At 37.2% G+C, this 25,519-nt stretch overlaps 1 protein-coding gene across 1 annotated transcript; it reads right to left on the bottom strand.

The window, feature by feature from the left end:
* Nucleotides 1-3,760: 3,760 nt before the first annotated feature.
* On the bottom strand, nt 3,761-23,643 carry LOC145460231 (fibroblast growth factor receptor 1-A-like). Its single transcript, XM_081444979.1, has 21 exons — nt 22,723-23,643; nt 22,042-22,215; nt 21,660-21,935; nt 20,228-20,548; nt 19,215-19,475; nt 17,935-18,213; nt 16,994-17,251; nt 14,876-15,127; nt 13,658-13,930; nt 12,942-13,223; nt 11,749-11,856; nt 11,282-11,294; nt 9,835-10,025; nt 9,269-9,385; nt 8,458-8,642; nt 7,575-7,694; nt 6,542-6,618; nt 5,683-5,723; nt 5,394-5,490; nt 4,565-4,661; nt 3,761-3,989 (listed from the first exon to the last, which is right to left on the bottom strand). Exons 1-21 carry the CDS (start codon nt 22,928-22,930, stop codon nt 3,840-3,842), a joined length of 3,780 nt encoding a protein of 1,259 aa, XP_081301105.1. The 5' UTR covers nt 22,931-23,643; the 3' UTR covers nt 3,761-3,839.
* Nucleotides 23,644-25,519: the final 1,876 nt, after the last annotated feature.

Genomic DNA, 25,519 nt, shown 5'->3' with positions numbered 1-25,519 from the left:
AGTCAATAGAGACAAACTATCCTAATAATATTTTGTATAAGTAAAGCTGTGGCGTTAATGATTCCAAATATTGCTATCATTTTCACAAACCTTAACCCTTCAAGAGGCTTTTGAAACTGACGCACAGCTAAACGAAGAGGTCAAATGAAAGGAATTCGATGGTGCGTTTTGCAATAAATTCAAACTTTTACTCGATAGATTTTCTTCATTTTTTCGCAAAACGTATAAAGGAAAATAGGGGTCACCGAACGTCCAAGATCGTTAAATCCACTCAAAGTTGTCGCAGTGGTCATTTGTCCTATTATTGTTCACTTTACTACTTAGCGCGTGCGCTCGATGCATGACGTGGCGTGTGAATTTCGTGCGCAGTAAGGATGCGCAGAGACAATTAGCGCGAACGTCCTTAAATCTGGTTTTCGCTAGCGACGCAAGCACAGGCGCAAGCACAAACGCAAGCAACAAAGTGAAAACAAAATTTGACGCAAACACAAGCACAATCAAAATCATCCGAACATTCCGAGGTGTTTAGGCGCGAGATAATCTGGATCCAGTGTTTTCATTGGCCAAACATAACAAGTGTGGCAAATGTCCTTGTGCTTGTGTTATGCCTGAGTGGAATTTCGTTTTCACTTGTTGGAACGCAAACGCAAGCATAAGCATAAGCGCAAGAAAAAGGAAAAATTTTTATCCATGTACCTGTGCTTGCGCTCGCGCTTGTGCCTATGCCTGCGTTAAGGTCGTTTTCATGGCTAAATAAAAAAAGAAGCATATTGATATGCTTCTGATAAGAATTATAACATAGCGCGCGCGCTAGCGCTATCTAATTCCTATTGAGCCATCGTGAACAAAATCTCTATATACGCACGGCCGTGCGTATATAAGATGACGTGTGCAGTTTCAATTTAGCTGCAAAATTTCCGTCGAGTTTAGTGCAAGTTCTTTTTCTTTAAGTTTCGGCAATGTGAAGATTATTTTGAACAATCCAAACCCTACTTCGAGCCTTTGACTTTTGCCAAGCTAAGATGTTTACTTAAGGTTATTCCACAGAGTTGCATTGCGCATCCCTACTGTGCACGATTTTCGCGTCATTAGCGCGCGCTCGTAAGCGCGTGCACAATCAAAATGGTGGCTTTCTCTAAACGGCTTGCGTTGCGAGAGACCAATGATCGTTTTTTCTCGGAAACGAGTACGGGGACCTAACCATTTTTTTACTTAGTTTGATTGCAGCGATCACCTTCTTTCTATACAGTGAATATAGACCAATTTCTATTGCAGAGTAACAAATTATCACTGAAAATGAAAGCATAGCAAGCACTTGTAAACGATAAGATGTGCCCTCAAGAACACTGCGTGCTTGGAACATATTGAATCTCTGTCGACTAAATATAGGTGCCTTTATCATGAAACGTACATCAAATTGCTCCTTAGCATTGATGCAGTACATCCATTGTTGTATTTCTCGCTTAACCTTCTCCCTATTTTTCTGCTCTCACAAAGCGTAAAGTGTGTGGTTTAAATGTAAACGTTTCTAAAAGCAGATAATTTAAGGAATTATGGGGTTTACTGAGGGTCCTCCTGCTCCTAAACGAATATGAGGACCCGCCTTTTCTATTTCAAAATTTAAATTCTCTTGATGTAAGCAGCCAACAGGCAAAATTTAAATGAAAATCTATTGTACATTCTTTTTCGGGGAATGACCTTAAACGTGAGTATTTTGACCTTGTTTGTCTACATTTTCGTCGAGTATGTTTGATTTTGTTTGCCTACATTTTCATTATAATTAATTCGAAGAAGCGAATTTTTCATTGACGATTTTAGAAACCAGGTTAAGCGTTTTCGCTTAACCATTGCTCAGCTGATTGTGGCGTGTTAGGATCCTAATGACCTTTGTTTTTCTTCACCGTGCATTGTGAGAGCTTTGTAGTCAATCACAAATAAAACATGTTTTAGCGCCCAAGTTGTTGTCGTAATGTTATAAAAGAATTAGTTCATGCTTTTAGCTGTTCGTATATTGAGTTATGGATGCACTTGGGAAGTTTGGAGAGCGCTCAAGAAGCTAGAGTTGCACTCGGCTGTCGCCTCGTGCGACTCTTACGCTTTTTTCGAGCTTTCCAAATCCCGCGTGTATCCATAACTCGATATATGCACGCTGAACATGAAGCAATTCTTAATTGTTGTGCTTACGCTTGTGCTTGCGCTCGTTATTGCGTCGGTAATGAGAACCAGGCTTTAGAGTTGAGCCTGTAATTGTTCATTTCTCCGATGGCGTGTCCCATTCAAAACGTAGCACTGAAGAAGGGTTAGGCCCGAAACGTCTGCCATATATATAATTGTTTTTTTTGTTTTGGCATAATTTTATTAACATTTATAATTTGAGTACCAAATTTCCTCAGCTTCGGAGCTCTGTTCCTCTATTTACTCTGCATTTACACTACCGGCTGGCGATGACTTTTAAATGTCTAACTGGGTGCGGGAGGGACGCCTTATTTTCTAAATATACCCAAAGAGCTTGCATCATCAAACTCACGACAAGAAACGCGCAGAGTTTACAGATTCCTCATTACGAATCCGCAACCCATGTCCTTCCAGAATACCGGTATTCTGGAAGGTCATGGGTTCGACTCCCGTTGAGGAACTCAGAAAATTTATTAACTGAGTAATTCAATTTGAGAACGCTTCTACATTTATTTCACTTTATCCAAGTCACCATTTCACTTATCAACACCCAGCATGTCGCAACACGTCGCAACAGGGTGGCCAAACGCGCACAGCATGCTGCGCCCAACAATGCTGCGATATGTTCCGTTGACATGTTGCGGTCGTTTGGGCGGACCTTAATGTATCCCAGAGTCTTCATGAAACTCTACCAACTATTTAAGAAATATTTTCCTTGCTCTGACTTGATCAGTTAATGAAATTTAACTCGTATTTACTAAAGAAAACTGCAGTTAATACCAGCAACGTGATCGCACTTAAATCAGTTATACCGTAGACAAGCAATCTGGCGTTATAATAAAGAGAAAGACATGAACAAATAAGACCACGGATGACAGTGGTAAAATAATACCAAACAGAGCGTTTTATGTTACCTAACTTGAAACCTTTTCATGTTATGACGTTTACACGTTCAACTTTATACGTACTTAGATAGATAGGTAAATGTTGCGGTCAAATTTTTCCGTGCATACATCGACACAGAGTCTAAAATAAATAGTCAGTCCTTTTAGAACAATCTATCTCATACTGTTCTAAATTGATCAATGTAATGAACTGATCTAAATTCATTAAATAACAGAGTTACTATAACCGATATCTTTTGTAAGCCTAACATTGTTCCAAAAGTAATAGAGCTTGTTTACTTTCACAAAGCTGTTAACGACTATTAGGTAGTTACTTCGTTTTGTTCATGTAATTTTTTAAGGGAAAGTTACATGATTTTTGGTATTATTCCCTACCTAGAGTAGCTTCATTTTCAAACAAACAAAGAACGACGCAAATTTCGGCTCATTCGCGGTGTACACAATAATTTTGTTCAACTCAATGATGACCAAAAACATAAAAAGCACAAAGGTTTAAAACGATTATTATGTAGCTACAAAACAAAGAACGATTTCACAAGGTCTGCTTTAGATCTGTTTGACTACTATCCAATAACATTTCTAGGAAGCATTTTTTATTGCCTAAAAGAAAAATGCCAAAATTATAATTAATCTTTCACAAATAGGTTATACTCGATGACGGCTTACTCGATGACGTCCTGAACAAAAGGCACACTAAACTAACCATTGCTGGGCATAAAAGCTGTAACAGCCACCAGCAAGTCATATGTTTACTCTTATTTAACGAACACTTGACCATTTTCCCAATTTCTTTCCAGTGGTGCTCGTCTTGACTTGCTCACTTGCTGGTTCATCTTGAGCTCCAAGATCTTCAACCTTGGAGTATTGCACGCTGTCATATTTCCCCATGTTGAGCAGTTCCGTGTATGTCTGAAAGGAATAATAATAAGAAATAAGTATTACCAAAGGTTTAAAATATTAATAAATGACCCAAAATAACCAGGTAGGGACATAGTGATTGAAAATGTAGGAAAATAATCTTGCTTGTTTGAGCTAGTAAATTTCTACCCTTCAAAGATAATAAAGAGACAGAGAGACGGTCAATCGAAAACTTATTTTTTTCATTTTCGAAACCTGTTTTAGTTAGAGAATAATTGTATAGGTTATAAAATGATTTCGAGTGTAATCTGGAATAGTTAAGCACGGGCCAGTGAAATTCGCGTAATATTTGTAGTCTTTGAAAAACGACTACTTTTAGTATTTATTTCAAATTGCACGAGAAAGATCATTTGATTACTTGTTAATAGCATATCTGCAATTCATGTTCAACTTTTTGCACGCAATTTCAACTTTTTGCACTCAGTTTCAACTTTCTGCACTGTTTGGAATTAATTGCCAATCAGCCAATCAGTATGCTGCAATATTTGTTATCGCCATGTCCTCAGAACCATGTTCAGAGAATTCTGTTAACCTTGATTATTTAAAATTGTCTGACTACTACAAACCTCCTCACGAAGGTATGTATCCATTCTTTTTCGTAGGTTTTCAAAAGGAGGACGGAACTCAGGGTTTAAATTCCAGCACCTTGTTATTACATCATACCTAAAAATAGACAAGTTGAAATGTATAACCATTACAACTATGGTTTTAATACATGTCTTAATAAATTGATTTTCAGGAGGTATTTAAAGCAAACAAAAAAAACTAAAGAACATTAACTGTGAGTCATTTTTGCCACACGAGATTGGCAAAAACATGAGTATATTTATGAGAGGCGACAATATCCGTAGAAAATAGTCAAGGGCGTTTCAACATGCCCTCAAAATTGAGAAAAACATTGTTCACATTGTAGGCAACAACGAGACTATGAAAAAATAGCCAATTAGGAGCATGCCATAGTAGAGTTGACTTGGGTTTAAAGGAACGAAGGACTAGTAGACCAATTGTTTTAGTACCGTAGCAGTACCACCCAAGTTTCGACAAGGGTTACCCGGCGAGGGGGGCTGACCCGGCTTGACTACTGTTTTAATGTAACTTATAAACGTTTGACTGCAAAAGCGTTACCCCCCGCGGGGGGGATTCAACACGGGGTAAAAAGCAACCCGGGGTCGTGTAATGAGGGCCGAAGCCAAATACTGAATGGATAAACTCTATCAAGGGTAACGTATGTAGATCGCGGTATGTCGGCAAATAGTCAGCGAAAACAGAACCAATCAGATTCCCAGATATCACAATAATATTAGAAAAGTTCTCATTGGTGAATTTAACATTCGCAACACGCTTACAATTAAAATAACTTAAGGTAAAAACGTACATAATGGTAAATATACTTACAACTGGTCGTCAATGTGGTCAGGCTTTGGCATTTGATATCCATCCAGGACTGCTTGAACCACTCTGCCTTCTGACCATCCTGGGTATGGAATTCCTCCTGTTAAGGAAAACAGGTGTGTTTTAACTTAGTTATAAGGTTTAAACAAAAATACTATCTCGTATTAGATCACACTATCCCTCAATGTAAGTGTGCTGTGATCTGCTAGTCAGTCGTTTGACATTTTGGTTCTATTCTGCTTTGACTTTTGTTATTTTGTATTGATGTCGTTACTCAACAAATGTTGCTTACCGATAGTGAATATCTCATACAAGACAATTCCATAAGACCACCTGTAGATTAGTAATATAGATCAGAGCTGGGTGTATAAGTATACTATTTACAAGAAACAAAAGGTATACAATATAATGAAAATTAGTGATTCAAAAATCTGGTCCCAGTTATTTGAAAGACAGATAACGCTATCCACCGGATAAATCGCTATCCAGTGGAGAAGTGCCAACAAAACAAATCACACTATTCGTTGAATAGAGATTTATCTAGTGGATAGCGTTATCCACCTTCCGAACAGCCCGGGCCTGGTGGGAGTGTATACTAGAATTCTACAGATCAAAGAACACAATGCAAAATTATAGCGAAATTATCGCTTTTCTCTCCTACTCTTTCTAGATTAATTGCGTTCATGGCAAACCACATACAGTGTATTGAAATGCCTGGTCGACCAATTTGAAATTTGGCCATGAATCATTTACAACTGAAAGATAATTAGCTTGTATTGTAGTTGATTATCTCATCTACTATGTCTACCAAATCCTCGAAAATCCAGCCAGAATGTGTTGCAGCAATGACAAGCAAAATTTTTGGAAGTAGTTGCTAATGTTTGACCTTTTCGTTTTGATGAAAATAATGAGATCACAGGCCCTTTAACACTGTTAGATAAGTTTTCTCCGACGCAAGTGTTTGTTGCAGTGACCGTTGCACAGAGTACAATCAAGTTCCAGTTTCCGCCATGTTGTTCATTTCAGCTAACGTTTCCTACTACTTGTTTCGCAACGGTGTGACAAAATTACGAGACAAATTGCAAGAAAAATGGCCTCGTGTAACAGAGCCTTAAGTGAGGCACAACAAGAAGAATTTATGCTGTACAGACACATCACTTTGGGGTGAGAGCTCGGCAACATTTCCTGACAGAATCTCGGGTGCAGTCCATTTGATTGGTATACAGCCCTAAAAATACAAACAGTATAAAGCTTGTTAGTGGACACTCAGTATGTGTCACTGGAAATCTGTATTAGTCAAATTAACGTTCAAAGTGGCTCTGAGGCCCCTATCGCAGTTGTTTTAAAATTTGCAAAAAGATGTAAAAAAGAAGTGCAAAAATTTGCAAAAAGATGTGAATACAATCTTCTACCTATTATTTTAACATTTTGATTCACAAATTGTGTAAAATTCAATTTTGGAAAAAGTTATTTGCCCTTGGATTCTCATAAAAACACTGTAATTTCTGACCGCTTTGCCAAATTAACGTTCAAAGTGGCTCTGAGGTCCCTATCGCAGTTGTTTTAAAATTTACAAACAGATGTAAAAAAGATGTGCAAAAATTTGCAAAAAAATGTGAATACAATCTTCTACCTAGTATTTTAACGTTTTGATTCACAAATTGTGTAAAATTCAATTTTGGAAAAAGTTATTTGCCCTTGGATTCCCATACAAACACAGTAATTTCTGACCACTTTGCCAAATTAACGTTCAAAGTGGCTCTGAAGTCCCTATCGCAGTTGTTTAAAATTTGCAAAAAGATGTATTTTAACATGTTAATCACAGTCGAATAATAATAATAGTAATAATAATAATAATAATAATAATAATAAAAATAATAAATTGAAGGCCATGGAACTGACTTGCTTTTTAATTGTGAGCACTTGAAGCTGAAGTTAACACCCTTTTGAACGGCCTATACCATTGCTATGGTAACCTTTTGCGTCAGGAACTTGTTTAACCATGATTGAAACCTTGGTTGATGTCACTGTTATAGCATCGACCAAAAGAGTGGTAGTATTGATTCAACAAAGACATACCGAAAAACGCTGGAAACAGTTGTGAGCCATCTTAACTGGTTCCCTCGGGGCCAGCAATTATGTGTTAATAGTGCTATGGCTGTGCAAAATTATAAATTAAGATACCTTTTTGGCATTTCCATGTCCATACTTGAAATCTTGATAAGCCAGTCCAAAGTCGGTAACTTTGCAAACATAGTTGTCATCAAGAAGAACATTACGAGCTGCCAGGTCACGATGGATTATCTACAAAAAGATAATATTTTACATCTTAAATGTGCTACACTTGTCAAAAAGTACCATTTAGTTATTGCCCATTGGAAAAAAAGAAACACAATTACAGGAAGCCTACACACCCTTTCCTTAATTTTTGGAAGCGGGGCCCTTCACTAATTTAAACCAAATCTATAGAAGAATTCAGAGGTATACTGCAATCCAGGGAGAGGCGGAGAAGATTGATTGAAGAAACTTGATAACCCTTACAGTGTTCGAGTAGTAACAAAGTAATATTTCCACTCACCGAAAGTGGGTTCCTGTGCTGGACTCCAAATGGAGTGGTCGGGGATCGAGCCTTGACTACAACATTCTGTAGTGTATTTGATCCAGGCCCTTTACTCTTGCAGTGCCTCTCCCACCCAGGTGCAAAACGTGGGTACCAGGAAAATTAAGGCTGTGGGTAGCTCTGCAATGGACTAGCATCCCTTCCAGGGGGGGGGGGGGGGGAAGTGTTGGAAATACTCCTAGTTACGTAAGACTGCAGAAGCCAGAGATAAGGTAAAGCACTGGTCTGATGGGCAAATAGGCTCAAACACAGACCTTGCACTATGTACAGTAGAAAACTTCATCAATGACAGTAAGTCTACCAAATCACACATACCGCATTGCCAGTAAGAACTTAGAGTTTGTCAAAATGTGGCCTAAAATTCAGATTGACTAGAAATCTACAAGTATTGGTGTCCTAGCTCGTGGAATTTTGCTATAGTCTGATTTCTGTGAGATGTTTACTTACTCCTCTTGATCCAAGAAACACCATACCAGCAGCAACTTGTTTGGCAAACAACACGAGATCATATATTTGCAGTTCCGGAACATTCCCTTGACCAAGATGATACTTATCATGAATTCCACGGCTTTTCCTCAGATAACCCAACAGGTCACCACACGCCAAGTACTCCATAACCATCATTGGATGAACTAAGAGCGGAAGAAGGGATAACACTACTTATCGACAACCATTTCATCTTTTTTTTAAAAAGTGCTCTACATTTTTTGGAAAACTTGATAAAGGAGCCGGCCTAATAATCCGTGTACTGGACATAGGATCGAGTAGGCCAGGTGTCGGCTCTGAGATGTCAATATGCTGACTGTTGGGCAAGACACTTACCCTCGTGTAACCTACTCACTCAGGTTAACTGTGAATGTTTATCATCATGTTTTGGAGAAGGAGGAATAGTGAGAGCCACTTCCTGCTACAAAAGCTAGTAGCAAAAGAATTAAGTGGCTTCAGAATCCAGTGGCTACAGAATGAAGTGTCTCCAGGATCCCGAGCGACTACAGAATCAAGTGGCTATAAAATCAAATGGTTCCAGAATCCAGCTGGGACCACATATTTAAGTGGCTACAGAATCCAGTGGCCACAGAAGCCAGTGTGTTCCAGAGTCCAATACCTACAGAATCATGTGTGCAACGGAATCAAGTAGCTATAAAAATCAACTGTGCTACAGAATCAATTAATCAATTAAGCATGCTACACAATCAAGTTACAGCAGTGTAATCACTAAGTCAAAATTAATTTGAAGGAATTAATTACATCTTTCTACCTTGTGTGGTAACGCAGCCAATAAACTGAACAATGTTTGCCTGAGGTTTTTCTCCAAGAAGTTTCCCCAGCTCAATTTCTCTAATCAGGGATCTCCGTCCATCTTCCCCAGAAGTGGCTACAATGTGAGACCACAACGCAATAAGGTACAAATCAGCTATATTAGCTAGCTATATAGACATTTAGTTAACAGTTGAGAGAACTCTAAGTACCATCTAACTCTAGGTACCATCATGTTTCTTTGCTTAAGAGGAATCACGACTCTCACAATGCTTCTCTCCACTTAGTTATACAAACAGGTAGCTGCCAATCAAATTCTGGGGAAGCCCTTCCATGGAATAGGATCTCATGGAGGGGGGAGTACAAATACACCCAGGCGCTACATGCTAATATTGGAGATCAGCCAATAGACTAAATGGAGTTTACAATGAAAAGGAGTCATTTTTTGTGCTACGATCCAAAACAGTTATTGATTGCCTGACAGCTAAACAGATTAAGTTTGTGTGTACATTATAAAATAGAATAGCACACATCTCAGTTCGTCATTCTTCTGCTACATGATCTTACGTGTAAAGCATTTTACAGCAACTGTCCGATTTCCAGGTTTTCCATCCGGTTCACTCAAAAGTGCTCTCCAGACAGCTCCAAATGCCCCCCTGCCAATGACCTCTTGAAGTTTTAAACGGTCAGCTCCAATCTCCCATTCATCCACTTTAACGTTCCAGAACTTCATCTCAACTGCTTGCTCTTGATCAGGACTAAACAGTTTAACTCAACAGTTTATCATCACAGGGCAGGCTAACTAATCAAACGTTGTTGCAACCAATAATAATTGTTATTATGAATAAGTACAATTACTTTAATTACTTCTGCGATAAATTGAAACAAATTGTAACAAATTTAAAGGAATCCACAAAACTACGTTAATATTGAAAATTGAGTATTGAAGATCATTCTGCAAATATTAAAGGACATCCACATAAGCCACCAATTATGAAATAGGAAACATGTTCCGTGTTTCTATCGAGTTACAGAAACACGAGTGGAAGTTTTAATATTGTGGATTCCTCAAAAAGTGTAGCTCATATGGAGGTCTTAGCTTACTTACTGTATGTCTTCCCTAAGCCAAAGACACCGTGATAAGATTTAATTAAAACTGAACTCTATAAATGAGCAATAACACAAAACACCCTCTTTAAATAAATCTGAGTCATCGAAGCAATCTGAAACATGCCAAGTGTGCATTCGTTGCAAAAAGAAAACAATTATAGTTGATAAGTAGATTAATTAATCAGTTTCACAGATCCTTCCTGAAGAAACCCATGCAGTCACATAGCATTACTATTGTCCATAATTCTTTCCTTCCTTCCTTTCTCCCTCCCCTCGTACCTCTCTCCCTTCCTTCATTCAGTCATACTGGAAACCGTACGAAGGTTAATTAACTTTAATGGCTTAATAATGAGAAAAAAATGAGTTGAAGGCATAACCCCCAGTGTTGTACGCCTGTGGATTTAAAATGTAATGTACTTCGAAACTTGCTCTTACATGTATATGCATATCTTTAGAAATATAAGGGGAGGGGGGGGGGGTGTTAAAGGTGCAGTTCATGAGAATCTTGTCACACTTTGGCCAATACAGTCTTAAACTTATGACTAAGTATCTTACACTCATACAAGAAACGTGCCCGCCGTACTAATTAATTTACCGAGGACATTTCTTATTAAAAGGGAGAGGCAAAGGTAGAATTTCAATCTCAGAACTCGTGATAAACCCCTTTGAGAGCTTCATTGTAGTAGCATAGTAATTTCTAACAAACGACACCACTGCTTTTAGGTTACCATTGATGCGAATGTATATTTTGGATTTTGTCTTTTCAAAGGCATTTTCATGATAATGCCGCTTTGAAGATAGATGCTTACATGCGGTGATTGGTGGATAGACAAAAAGCAAAAGGCAAACGTAGTGTGACCACGTACAAGTTTTTAAAATATAAACAAGTTGACATTTGACTTACAGTTTTGCCACAGCTGTTTACACCCAGTGAAACATACATGTAACGAAAGATACATTTGTATGAAAGAAAGAAACAAAAGAAGCAAACACAATCAAACCAGGGTTCATGTATGCCGGACCTAGAAATACCCTAAAGAGGGTGAGTGGGTAGAATCAAAAACAACAATTCTCATTTAATTTTACCAAAGACACTGTCAGAGAAGGACACCCATGTTCTAAAAATTGGTATTTGCTATTGATGTTGCTAAATTAGCAAGCAAAACTTTATCCCCCGGGCTTAGCAGTCTTACTAGAAAGTCATGCGTTTCATGTTACCGACTGAAAAATAAAAATAAAGAATTTCTTGCGAATCCATGATTGGTTGTATGGGTACATCAACACTGACTATTTCTTCCTTAAAACAAAATCTGGTTTAATAGCAAAAAGGAGAACTAAGATGAGATACTGCGCATCAGTGGTCGTTTTTACCTGCTCTTCGACGTTTGCAAATGCTATAACCAGCAGCAAATATGACAATACAGCCAAACACGGTTCCCACAATATAATACCACTCCAGAGCCAGCTTGGCAATAGAACCTGAAAAGGGAACATTTAGTTATGATATACAAGTCTTCCTTTTTGCCTCGTGCCCACGTGGCCAAAGTCACGTGGATGAGAGGATATGGAGTGAGTTCGGTACATTCTGTGTAAGACATTCCATTCTTTGGGTTCCTAATGTAAGATTCCTGCGAAGGGTGGTTCTTTACTATAGTTATTACAGTTATTCAAGTGGGATTAATTTTCAATGGTTAGCCCACTGGACTTGAGACCAAGCAGTAATGGTTTGAGCCCGGTGTTCTTGGGGAAGACAATTGCCACTCACAACCTGGCGTTGGTTGTTCAAAAGCTGATCAGTGCCAGCCCAGGAAGAGCCTAAATGTTGAAGGGTCTAGATTTCCAAGGCGCACCACCATCCAGATATTTGCAAATTGTAAGCAGTTAGTCACCCTATAGCATACACTGATAAGGTACTTTAAAAAGTTTTGCGCCTTTAATAGATAGCCCGAACCTGCAAAAAATTTAAGACAAGGCAATGCCCAGTTGATTACACTACGAGATTATACATTATTAATGTAATATTATAGCATTGTAAACTTCTCTGCCATGATCATCCTCCAAAATTTGGCGACAGCTAGTTATAGCCATTACGTCATAACAGCCATCAAGTCATGATAGTGATACATAACAGTGAAAGACTACTTGCAACATGCCCTGGTCCTGTTTTAATTAGACTGAAATTCCCAGTTATTGTCTTAAGCAAGGACCATCCACGCCCAACAATCCAATGAGGAGAGTTAAGACAATATGGGCACCATGTGTGTTCCGAGCAGGACCCTCTGTCCCACTTAAAAGGGTGGCAAAGGATATATATATATTTCGTGATGTAGCTTTCTGGTGCCAATTTTAAAGAACACCGCTCCATTATTTCTTGAGATTGATTAAGTGTTTTACTGTTTAAGTTGAATTTTTTTATGACGTTATCATTTTCCTCATTGCACAATACAAAAACCTAAATGTCTCTAGAAAGAAAGAAGATATTATAAAAAGAAAAAAGTCTTTCAAATAAGCAGCAGTTATTTTTAACTTCATAGGCACTTTAACAAATGGAAAAGTCACCTTACCCATGACATTGATCTTCACAGTAGAGCGAGCCACGATACCTGGTCTGTTACGTGCTTCACACGAATATTCACCACTATCACCTTCCACGACGCCCTCAATAAAAAGTTTGCTCAATCTGCCATCTACTCGTGTATCAATCTGTGCTCTTGGGATTACTTCATCATCATTTTTCTTCCATGCGATCGCCACAGTCGCTCTATTGACTTTACAAGTTAATCTAAGCTCATCTCCTGCTGTCAGTTTTGGATAAGGTCTTGGGCTTACTTCAGCACTGGGTTTTTCTTTTGAGACAATCAATCGATAGACAGAGGTTAAACGATTCAAAACTTCCAGTAGTTCATGGGCATATTTGTCCATTTTTGTTTTGGTATGTTTATTTTTGGAAGGGCTCATTATTATGGGTGAAGGCGGAGGAACTTTTTTATCTTTGGAATGTTGAATCTCAGAACCATGTGGGTTTATGTTCTGAAATGATGCCGTGTAAGAAAAAGGTTAGGTTCATAAAGGTATAGTACATTATAAACTCTAAACATAACATGAATTCTATGAATTTTATATGAAAGAAGTAAGTTTTTTCAGTCGCCCAACGGCAAAAGTTAGTAAGTTTTAGCTGCCTGTGGCACCCGAACACTTCTAGAGTACAGCCCTATAAAGCCTTATTTTAATTTTTTTAACTGGAATGACCATGAATAACGTAGACTTTTTTCCTGCTTACCAAACACATGAAGATATGCCGAGGAGGTTGTTGCATTTGCTTTGTTTTCTGCAGTACACTTGTAGATGCCTTCCATGTGTTTTGTAGTGTGAAGCAACTCCAAGAATGATCCTTTACCAAGACTGGTTTGATTGACACCTGATGGGAGGTCCCCATCATTAAATTTCCAGGACAATTTCGGCTCGGGAACACCTGCGGCTTTGCAGCTGAAGTTTGCTGGATAACCTTCAGGGACAGACTTGTTGCTTGGAGAAACACAAATCTGAGGAGAGACTTTTGACCAAACATACTCTTTTAAACTAATGGTCTCGGCTAAGGCAATCAAATCATTCAGTCATTAACCATTATTCACCTGTGCCTTTTTTGGGAGACTGGAAAACTTAGCATTAACATTCTTATAAAATCCAAAATCTCACTAAAACACAAATTTGAACTTAACTTTAGAAAGAAAACATCCTTTGAAAACACGGTTGCCATAGAAACATCAAGACACAATGACCAAACCGTTGGCCAGTGTGTCTACTACTGAAGTTAATTATTATTCAAATGTACCCTAGATCCTATTGGTTTTAACAAATGCAGTGTTTTTCTCACCTTGTGAAGTTCAGAAAGTAATAACCCCCTTAATGTACTGCGTCGTTAAGTTTAATAATGACCATAAGAGAGTAGAAATCATTTTGAATTCATTTACTTGCTCCAGCAGCTCACAGCACTATCTTATATCAACTGAAAAAAGATACGAGTTCTTCTAAAATTAACCCTAAGAGTATACCGAGTTAAAGACATGGAGTAATTTCTTCAAAATTTAATTGAAAACGAAAACGCCTAGGAACAAAATCAATGCCTTTATAAATTAAACACCATGTGACATGTTTTCACATTTTCGCAATAATCTATTAATTTTATAGATAAGGCATCCTTTTCTCGAACCCTGAAAGATGCAATTCCCTGGAAGTTGTAAGAAAAGGTTGCTTTACTCAAACGGATGAGGATTTTTGCTTTAAATACTTATACGAAATTAAAGTTAGTTTTGATTGGTACATTTTGTATAATTACAAGTTTAAAATTTTCAATTTCCAACAAAAGGTAAAAAATGCGACAAAGCTATTCACAGTCTATTGATGCCCTCACTTGACTGGAAAGTGTACCAGTTTTGAACAACTGAACCAAAAGTGTCATTAAACCGGTTCGTTGATTGGCAGGAAGTTAATACTTTACCTGTTACGTCAATCCAAAACATAGTGTGCGTCTTTCCTGCCCAGTTTACCGCCGTACATCCATACAGGCCTGCATGGTCGAAAGTCACGTGATCCACAGTGTAGGTGTTATTGTTTCTGTTACCAAGATCCACGCCATTCTTAGTCCAGTTAATCTGTAGCGGACGATCACCACTTTCAATGCATGTCATAGTAAACGTGGAATTCAGTTCAACAGAACGATTCATGAGTCCAGGATACAGTACAGGTGGAGCTTGAAAAGCAAGACAATTAAGGGATAAAATTGCTGTTTTAGGATAAAAAGTAGCGATATTAAAATATAACCTTTCGGCGACGATATCTCACCATTATCAAATGTAAATTATGTACACTTAATTGTGCACATTCTTCTGTTTTTGTTAATTTTGTTTTGTGTTCCCCCATCACACTTTATTCTAATGTAGTTTCAAACTTTCCTTTCTTTATATAACGTTACTGAACTTACAGTAACTTACATTTGATAATGGTGACATGTCGTCGCCGAAACGTCATGTTTTAATATCGCTACACTTTAACCTGAGATGTTTTTCCTAATCTCTCGTTATCATAAACTTGCTGTTTTCAAGTAATTCCCAATTTTTTATGTTGCTTTTTTAGACTAAAAAATTATCTACCTCAACTAAATTGAAAAGTGCATAGCCGCAGAATATGGAGTGGAATGAGGTGGCAGGGGCGGAGTTAGGGGGGGGGGGGTGCGAAACCCCCTTAAATGAAGCCTTCTTCTTTGTATTCGCTTTTGAAATTTGTTTACATCACCAGTCAGTTACACCATTCCGGGTGGTGCACCCGCTCCTAAGAAAAATCCTGGATCTGCCCCTGGGTGGTTGTTTTTGACTCATTTTATTTAACCCTTGAATGAAATTCCACGCAAGCCGCGAATAAAAACTGTCAATACATATGTGTATATTGAATGGAAGTAATGTGCATGGCAATATAGCAGAGTTTTGTACTACAGTCAAACCTATACTAAGCAGTTACCCTAAGGAATATACAAAAGTACACTAAAATAAACTGAAAACTTAAAAAATCCAAACTGGTGAGAGGCTGACCAGTTGGCTATTTACAAGACGTGAAGGAGCTGAATCCGGGACCACCAAACACAAATTCATCTAGTGGTTGGGAAGAGGTTTTGAAGGCTGGACCTCAGGATTACAAATCCAGTGCCCTGACCACTGGGCAATGGTATCTTCATAGAGGTAACAATTGCAATCTAAAAGTCTAAGGATAAAAATTTCAGAAATAACAAATACCTTCTACGCCATAATGCTGTGCTCAAAAGTTAAAAGACTAGAAGTTTTCTTAGCATTTTCTGGTAGATAGTTCTATTTGGTTACAGCAGGACTAGTGAAACAGTACAGTGTTGGCTCCAAAATTAGAAACATCAAGGTTTTCAGATGTTATTTTCTTGGCACGTCTTGTAAGGATGAAAGTCTTAAAATTGAAATTCCAGTCAACTAAACAATTTAAGAGCTTAAAACAAGCAGCGAATAGCGCAGTTTTCGTCTTATGGCCACACTAACCAAGCGCCAGCCGAGCTGTGCAAGAACTGGGGTTGCTGAAGAGTACTTTGGCTGATCTAGAATGATCTTTGCAGCTCTGTCCTGTTTTACTTGGATTCTATCCATAAGTGTGACATTCGATTTGTCCCCCCAAGTGACATCTGGATAGGCATCACCATGGCCTTGACGAAAAGTTTCTCTTGGGAGTAAGGTTTTGATTCTCTGGAGTCAGCAATGTAAAATTCTAATGCTCTTGATGGTTACTATATTCATTTCTCAAACTCATTAATAATTTATCAAGTTTAAACAAAGGAAATCATGACCGTGACGGTGTTTGGACATCTGATCTTAATTAATATATATTTTAACGAGTTTCTTTCTCCGTTTTCTCCTTATTTTTGGTCTCGATTGAGAAGATGTATCAAACACTCAAGCCACAGTTTGACCACATTTTCAAACACCTCGAAGTTGGTCAAAAATACTCCACTGCGCGTCGTATTTTCAACTCTCTTCTCGGTGTTTGGAAATGTGGTCAAGCACGGTCTTTCGTGTTTGATATATTACGAGAATTATTAACTTACTTTTAACTGTTAGATATATGCTGTCAGTGAAATTGCCACCGGCATTGCGTGCTTTACAGGTGTACCTTGCCTCGTCTCTTTCTGTTACATTTGCCAAGAGCAGAGTTAACGTAGTCTTCTCATCAAGCAGAAGGTCCCCATTTTTAAAAATGGACAGTTGTGGTTCAGGCAAACCTTTAATAATTTTACAAGTCAGGTTGGCACTGTCTCCTTCATGCAAGGGCTCGCTAGGCCCTAACAACTCAATAACTGGGCGAACTACAGAAAAAACAAACAAACAATTAAACAGCATTGGAAGATAAAGATACATTAAATCTTTATAAATTTTAAGCAGTGTCCCAAACCACCGACTGGATTTCTAGCCCAGGAGGATAACAGAACAAAGTTTAATACATGGAGACTCTACCCCCAGGTCTAAACTCTTACCCTTTTATCTACAATTTATGACAAAAAGAGTACCCCTGTAATACACATTGTGTACCTTCCATTGAAAACAGAAATCTATAGTATGTACACTACATCCCTTTTCTATAACCATGGATTGGGTAGCCCCTTTAAAAATGATAATTTTGAAAGGCCTTTGTAAAATAATCAAATGGTAGTTCTCCACACCCTTTTATATTGTTGAGCTCGTAAAATCCCTACTCATTTAGGTTACAACGTACCATGCATCCCGAAGGTGTCCCTTGGGGGCAGAATCTCCCCATACCAAGTTTCTAATCGCATTGCAATAAAAATGCCCACTGCACATTTATTTCTCATTTTTTGGAAAACCAACGATTTCTTTTAAGCGATTGCACAAAAAAATAATTGTTCATAAATCTCAGTCCGTGCATACATTGCATGGAAGTGCCTTCTAAATACAGCTATTTGTTATTGTTATTAAATTAATGAAGTTGTCTGTCAAAATGTTTTGATTAATTTAAGTATTTGTTACTCACTTATGACAGAAACCTTGATGGTTTGATCTTTTGTTGTAACCCTTTTACTTCCTTTACTTTGTCTGAATGTGCAGATGTATGTTCCATTGTCTTGCGGGTGAACTGGATTGATGTATAAACTACCTTTAGAAAGCCGAGTGAATCTTCCCTTGTCCAATGGTGTTTCATCTTGTCTTTTCCATTCAAACTGTGGGATTGGAGTTCCTTCAGCACTACAGCTTATAATCCCAGAAACATCAGCAATAACACTCTGCTCAGGGTTCTTCTCAGTAAATCTTGCTGTTGGAAGAAGCAATAACAATGGTTTGATTAGTGAATGTAGTTCAAAAGCCTTCGATTGCTACTGTATCTGGAAACACGTTTAACAAGTTAAATTTCATCTAATTTAATTTTACAAAGATAAACAACAAATGCTCCCAAAGTCTGGTCTGACCGAACAATAACTTAATTTGTAGTTTAATTGTACTTACGTTAACATTTAAGTAGAGTATGTAATATTTGTATGTAATGTACTGTTATTGCATTGAAAAAAGAAAACTTAATTTGGAGTAAACAACTAAGGGCAACTTTACTTCAGTGAGCTCTACCAAACCAGCGCTTACATGTACAGTGGAAGAAAAATGAAAAGTTAATTAGATTAAGACGTTGCAATACTTGCTAATTATTTCTTTTCTGCCCTAGTCCATCGGCGACCTTCACTGAACAAAAATACAATAATAGGAGTTTTCTGTCCTGTGTGACAAGTGTACACACTCTGTTGAAGATTGCTGGGCTTTATGGAAACAAAATCGTATGCATTTACAGCCCATGCAGGGGGACTCCTATGTGAAAAGGTCGGAGATGCTCGTTGTCTCAGTTAGGGGTATAAATTAAGGATTCTGCTCCAACTTAGAGTGCTGACGTCGAAAAACCACTATCTTTAGTTTTCAAAGTATCTTTCAGGGTGCACTCGAACAAGTAGTAATAAAAGCAACGCTCTTATTTTTGTATTTAGGCTGCTAACACGGGCTCCTTTTCAGATCAGTTGCTGGTAATTGAGCCTATTCCGTTTTAGGAGGTATCTTTCAGGTGTCAAATAAAGCTTGAGACACACCCAGATCGGTCTCCTTCAGCGATTTCATTCAAAGTTTCCGACAGGCAACCCCGACCTTTCCATATGAGAGTCCCTCCCCGCCGGGATTTACAGACTCGAAGATGAACATTTACAGACTGTACAGATACACACATGTGGACAGGCCCAACAATCCAATTACTCTACCTAGTAAGATACATTGGCCTACCATTGACATAGATGGTGTAGTATCGAGTGTATTCTAATCCCCTGCATTCATAGGTTCCTCCATCAGACAACTGAACCTTTTCAATGGTCAGTTCACCATTTTTGTTTGCCTTCATCCTTGTCTCAGATGTAGAATTAATCTCTTGATTTTTGTTATTGAACCAAGTAATGTGGCTGGTTTCATTTTCTAGGGAGCAGCGAATAATTTCATTACTGTCGACATCCAAAAATTCTCGCCCAGCATCCAAGATTGTTTTGTCCTCTGAAAGAAAAGACTTATGCTCAGCACGTTGTGATATCCAGAGAAAATTCTAAATCCTAACACGCTTTTATATATAACCGATACAAGATAAAGTTAAGGTTTGTAAATACTGCCAGGAGTTAGTAAATCCTATCTCTACCCTGGGTAATAAATCAACCCTTTGTCTTAATAGGTGATGACTTCCTGCCAGTAAACAAGAATATTGTGATCACATAGGTTTACTATGAAAGTAAGGTAACAATATATTGCCTTGATAATGTCCTCCCACATTTCAATACTGTGACAGGTTTAAAACTCTGATTGGCATCACTGCACTGAATTGGGTCGTGGTGTACGCATCAAAACTCCCACATTTTTTCTTTTTGCAATTAATTGCTGGTGCGGTATATTGTTAGTATATTATTCTTATCAGTGTAGCCTGACTCTCCCTGTGGCACAATGATGGCAAACACAAACTAATAACGTTAGGCGTTGTTAGGTATAAGATCTTTCGGTTGCACACCCTTCCTGGCCCCTTTTTCAGAGTGTCGTGAGATTATAACTCACTTAATGTGGGCTTGATAAAAGACTTGTATTGTTAATTTTATGTCATGGTTGCATGCTGATAAAACAAAATGGAAAGAAAATCTGTTTTGAATATTCTTGTTAAGACCTACAAAAACTACTAATATAAGATCTTGAAAAACTAAGGCATACAAAGACCTACAGGCACATGTAAAAGACCTTGAAAGCTATGCTAAAAGATCACTTACTTTTTGGTTCACACAATGCCTGAGCACCTGTGTCATCATTTTGACAGGCAACATTAAGCTTTCCATCAGTTCGCGGGCAGGATGCCAGCTCAGGCTCATCTCCATTGCAGGCTACATCAGACATTACAATAGGAATGTCCTCATCCTTGACATCTGACACAACAAATTCAGCAACTGCACGTTTGAAGCCAAGTTGACGGCAGATAACTTTGACATCTTCGAAATTCCATTTATTACGGCAGATCTTTCCCCACTTTCCCTTGTAAAATACTTCAACTCGTCCGCCATATTCTATATTGCTGCCATTTAAACGCACAGGAACTTTTGAGATTACAAAAGAAATTTAAGCTAGGTTAGCAAATTGGTTAAATATATTTTGCTTACTGCATTACAGGTAAAACATGCAAGACACCTGTTGAAGGTAAACGGTTTTAAAAAACATTCAGATACTTACAATCTGTTACTTAAATGCATGGCTTGTTAATTATTTCCTTAATCAAAAAGTCAACATGCCATTAAAACATTGGGTTTATAGCTGTTTTAACTATTATTGCTCTTATATACAGTACTGCAACGACACTGTCATTGAATTCCCTAAATAATTAATTTACATTTATAGATTAAGATTTAAATTCTTCTTTATTTAATCATATATTTGGCACTCTCAACACCAGCTCAATAAGCCATCAGAACCTTTTATACTTTGGCATAATCTAATGGCCAAAAACAGAAAACCGCGGAATTTTTTTTTTCGCAACACAACATATTCATTTGCATAAAACCACCCTCACAGAAATTAGTATCCTCTATCTTAGAGCTTAGCATTTTTCGGATAATATTATATAAACTGCGGTTTGTACAAGGATTTTCAGCCCTGAGAAAAGCTGTAATTTTGCATGTGTAAAACTACGATAATTTTTCACTGTGACAGGATCGGTGGCGCAATTTTAACCCTTTAAATGTACTTTAACTGTACTTTAACTGTACTTATTGGTATATGATCGAAACATCTTCTGATCTTCCACCGAAGTCTTTGGCAATCTTTGCCTATCTTCGAGAACACTCGAAGAGAAATTCCATATCTAAGGGAGCCCTTGCTTTATTAGTTTTTGTTGCTCATTTGTAACTAATGTGGAAAATGTCAGACTCTAACCAAACACTTGCAATAAAGCAACCAAAAAATTTAAATCTTGGCTAGCTTTAATCCACGATTAGTGGTGAAGGACTTTTGAAGAATCAAGGCCAGGCGGGAAAAACATATCAGATGGGCCCTGGAATAACATCCTCTTAATTTCTAAGTTTTGGCTGTATTCAATGAAAACTCAGTACTGTCCAAAACTTAAAAAAAAAGGCATAAAGGGGATGTAATTATACCAAATTAGAATTTACACAAGACACAAGGTTGGGCCACGCTAGGTCATAAATAAATTACCTTTACATAATTGTGTTGTGCTGCTGGTGTTAATCCCGCATTCCGTCAGTGTTATACAATTAAAGTGGATTGACGTATTTGAGGCATTCTTGCCGTCTGGTTGCCACATGCCAATATCATAACCAACATTGTTAGAGTAACCCATCGCCTTGCAAGTCAAGTTTCCTTCATCTGTATCCCAACCTCTGGTACAAAGTTTTTGCCAGCTACCGTTCTTGTAGACTTCCATTATGCCATGTGATGGGTTCTCCCCTGACTGAAAGCGAAGCGGAAAAGCTGATGAAAGAAAATAACAATAAAAAAGATCTTTTTAGTCCACTAATTGATTCTTTTCCTTGTGGTAAATTCCATGCAAACAATAAATCATTCATCTTTTGTCTACCTTCATGGCAGCTGGACATGTTACTACACTCCCTCACGACTGCTCTGGTTCCATTACAATTTTTTCCACCATGTGCTGGCTCTGGATTAGCACATTCTCTGATCCTTGTTTGTATGCCACTGACTGTCTTAGTACAGAGACTCCATTGGCTCCATTTGCTCCAGCCACCATCAACTTACAAATAGGAGATGAAAACAGACAGAATCATTATAGAATACACACGCACCTACTAAAGTTATAATTTTGAGTTGTTTCTATTTACAAACAGCATTTCCATTTTCTTTAAATTCTCAATCAATCAATCAATCAATCAATCAATCAATCAGTCAGTCTGTCAGTCAATCAGCTACGTAAGTAACCAATCAATGCAGAGTCTCATGCATTTACATGACATGAAAAAAGAAACTGAATGATATCATTAAGTTTTCCATGCTGTGTTGTAAAGGAAGGATTGTACTTGTTAAGAACTTGAAGTCTAAGGGTGCTTTGGGATGATCCAGATCAAAATTACTGTCGTAAGATTACTCGGATATCGTGCATTAAAGGAACCCAGTGAATTCTACAATGTAGTTCAGAGTGGATTCATTTGATGAACCATGATTTGAGTGATCTTGAATCATTGATCTCAAAGGACTGCACATTAAGATCAACATGTATGATGGGGCTTAAAGGCCTTCTTACTTGGACAAATGTTTATGTTGCATGCCTGGGACTCAGAAAGCATTCCTGGGCAATCATTACCACCCAAATGCGCGGGAGGATTGGTGCATGACCGTAGTCGAGTTTGAGATCCACCGCCACACGTCACAGAGCACCTGTTCCAGGTTCCCCAGGATGACCAACCACCAGATACTGCAAAATTAATGATATAGAGAGATAAAAAAGCCATGGGAGAAAATTCTAAAAGAAGCTAAACGTTGATTGTAGTTATAGTTGTAGTTGTAGTTAGATTATTTCCTCCCGATGAAATACCTTCACATTAACTTCAGGAGAAAAAGCACCAAATAGGTAGAATTTAAAAATGAACCAAAAACCTCTTTAAAAAAAACTGTAGAGGATTGAGACAGAATGCAAACAACAGAGCGAAACTTAATAAAATAGATGGAAGCCACAACATAAACTACGACAAGTAACATATTTCCTTAATCCAGGAAATTGCCAATTGAAAATAACAACACTAAGACCAGACAAATTGATCATCAAAAGAAATGAAAGTAACTGACTTTGGAAACGACTTGCACATTATAATGGATCTTATTCATGATTGCTGCATGTTTGGTTTCACATCACGGTGCAAATTGGGGGCAAATAAGTCAAAAGTGGCAAATTTCAACTATCGTAGTTTCTTACTATTGCTAATATATTTTACATTACCTTGCCATGCTTTTAGTATGGCTGGTTAGAAAACACCTTACTACTACATAACGTATGTTGACTGTTGGGAACGCGAAAAAATTTTCGTCCTCTCACCCCTTGATTACAACACATAATATCTTAACAACATTTTAAAATACCACCACATTTATGTAGGTACTCAGTAGTCTGGTCCAAAAGAAATTGATGATATGTGTTGAATAGATTTTTACAAGATGATTTGTTCCCCAACGTCCACATAAGAAAAATGAAAATAAATTATTTAAAGGAACTGAAATTGTGTTCTTGCAAAGAAATAAATCAGAAAAGTAAGACAGAAAGGAGAACCACGCATGGAATTTAAGTAGCAAGTAAAAAGATACTCACTCCCTGATTTATTCCCGAACATCGACAATAAAATGGGAAAGATAAATCAATTATTAACAGGCATCAGCATTTTATCAATAGAAATTAATATTTTATTGTGTTATTTCAGATTGGAAATAGCTTTTAACTATAAGATAATATTTTCTTCATCTTACGAAAATTAATTAAAAATAAGAAAACAAGGCCTCCATGTAAGTTTACATTAAGTAGATCGGTTCAAAAGAAAACAAGTCAAAAGTAGTAAATTTCACCTACTGTAGTTTCTTGCTATTTCTAAAACATTTTTACATTACCATGCCATGGCTGGTTAGAAAACACCATGCTATTACATAACTCACTCGCACTATTGATGTCATAAGACCATGCAGTGATGATGATGATAATACTAGGCTAGCATCTAAGTCAACATATTATATTATATATTATATATTATATCATATCATATCATATTATTTAACAATTAGACCCGTAGCCCTTGAGGGCGAAGGGTCTAATTGTTTTAGTATCACCCAACTAGTCGGACAGAAAAGGCAATAATAAAGTTAGCAAATGCAAGTTGAAGAAATATTTATTTGGGAATAAAACGAAAGAAAGCGTCACGCTCGATGGCGCCAATTTCGCTACTCGATGACTATTACTAATAGTCCCCTAGTAGCGTAGCCAATCAAAATGAGGGATTTGCATTAGTCCACTAGTTGGGTGATACTAAATTATATTATATCGGTTAGAACTAATTATGGTAAATTCAATCTACATATTTCTGGTCCATCTATCTGGAACAATTTGGATGAAGAGAGAAAAAGTTTATCTCCGCGTTTATTTAAACAAACCTTGACTAAGCAATTCCTAAGTTCTTATGTTTAATGCTAGCTTAGTATTTTTTCTTTAAGTTACTATCGCTCTTAATTAAACAATGCTCTGTCTATAATGTATGTAATAACATTATATATAACTATAAATATATATAAATATATATAAAACATTATATATAACTGGTACTGTTACTACTTATATTTCTTTTTATATTTATATCCATATATTTGTTTTCTCTTTCTACCTCTTCTTTTCTTTATTTTTCCTACAACCGATTTAAAGCGTAATAATTCTCGTAACTACTCAACTCGTTTAGTTTTTACTATTTTGAGTAGTTTTTTTGCTTATTTAAGTTAAAATATATTCTTTTGCTGAATGATATTCTATGTATTATGCAAAATAAAGTGGTTGTTGTTGTTGTTGTTGTTGATCACATAACTTATTTACAACAGGTGACAAACGTCGAGTGTTTAGAAGGCGAAACAATTAATTCCTCTCACCCCCTGATTACAACACATGATATCTTAAAATTGAAATTGATGATATGAATTGAATAAATTGAAAAGATTTTTACAAGATGATTTGTTCCCCAACATCCACATGAGAAGGAAATCAAAAAAAAAAAAAAAAAAAAAAAAAATCACATATGCTATCAGTTAATTATTTATGAACTGGAAAAAATATTTCGTTTTTCATTGGAATGAATATTTCATTTTGTTATTTCAGATTCAAAATAGTTCATTAATTAAAAGATAATAGTTTCCACCTTATTAGAAAGTATTAAAGAGAAAGAAACAAAACATAACAAAGTAACTTTACATTAACCAGATTGGTTGAGAAAAAATCCACGTGATTAATTGAAAAGTAGAAAAATGATACTTACATTCTGATTTGTACCCCAGCAGTGATGATAAAAATTATGCAA

Source organism: Orbicella franksi, chromosome 11 (genome assembly GCF_964199315.1).
Source record: "Orbicella franksi chromosome 11, jaOrbFran1.1, whole genome shotgun sequence".
NCBI classification, from domain to species: Eukaryota; Metazoa; Cnidaria; class Anthozoa; order Scleractinia; family Merulinidae; genus Orbicella; species Orbicella franksi.
The sequence above is the reverse complement of the archived record's forward strand: the minus strand, read 5'-3'. Positions and strand labels throughout refer to the sequence as shown.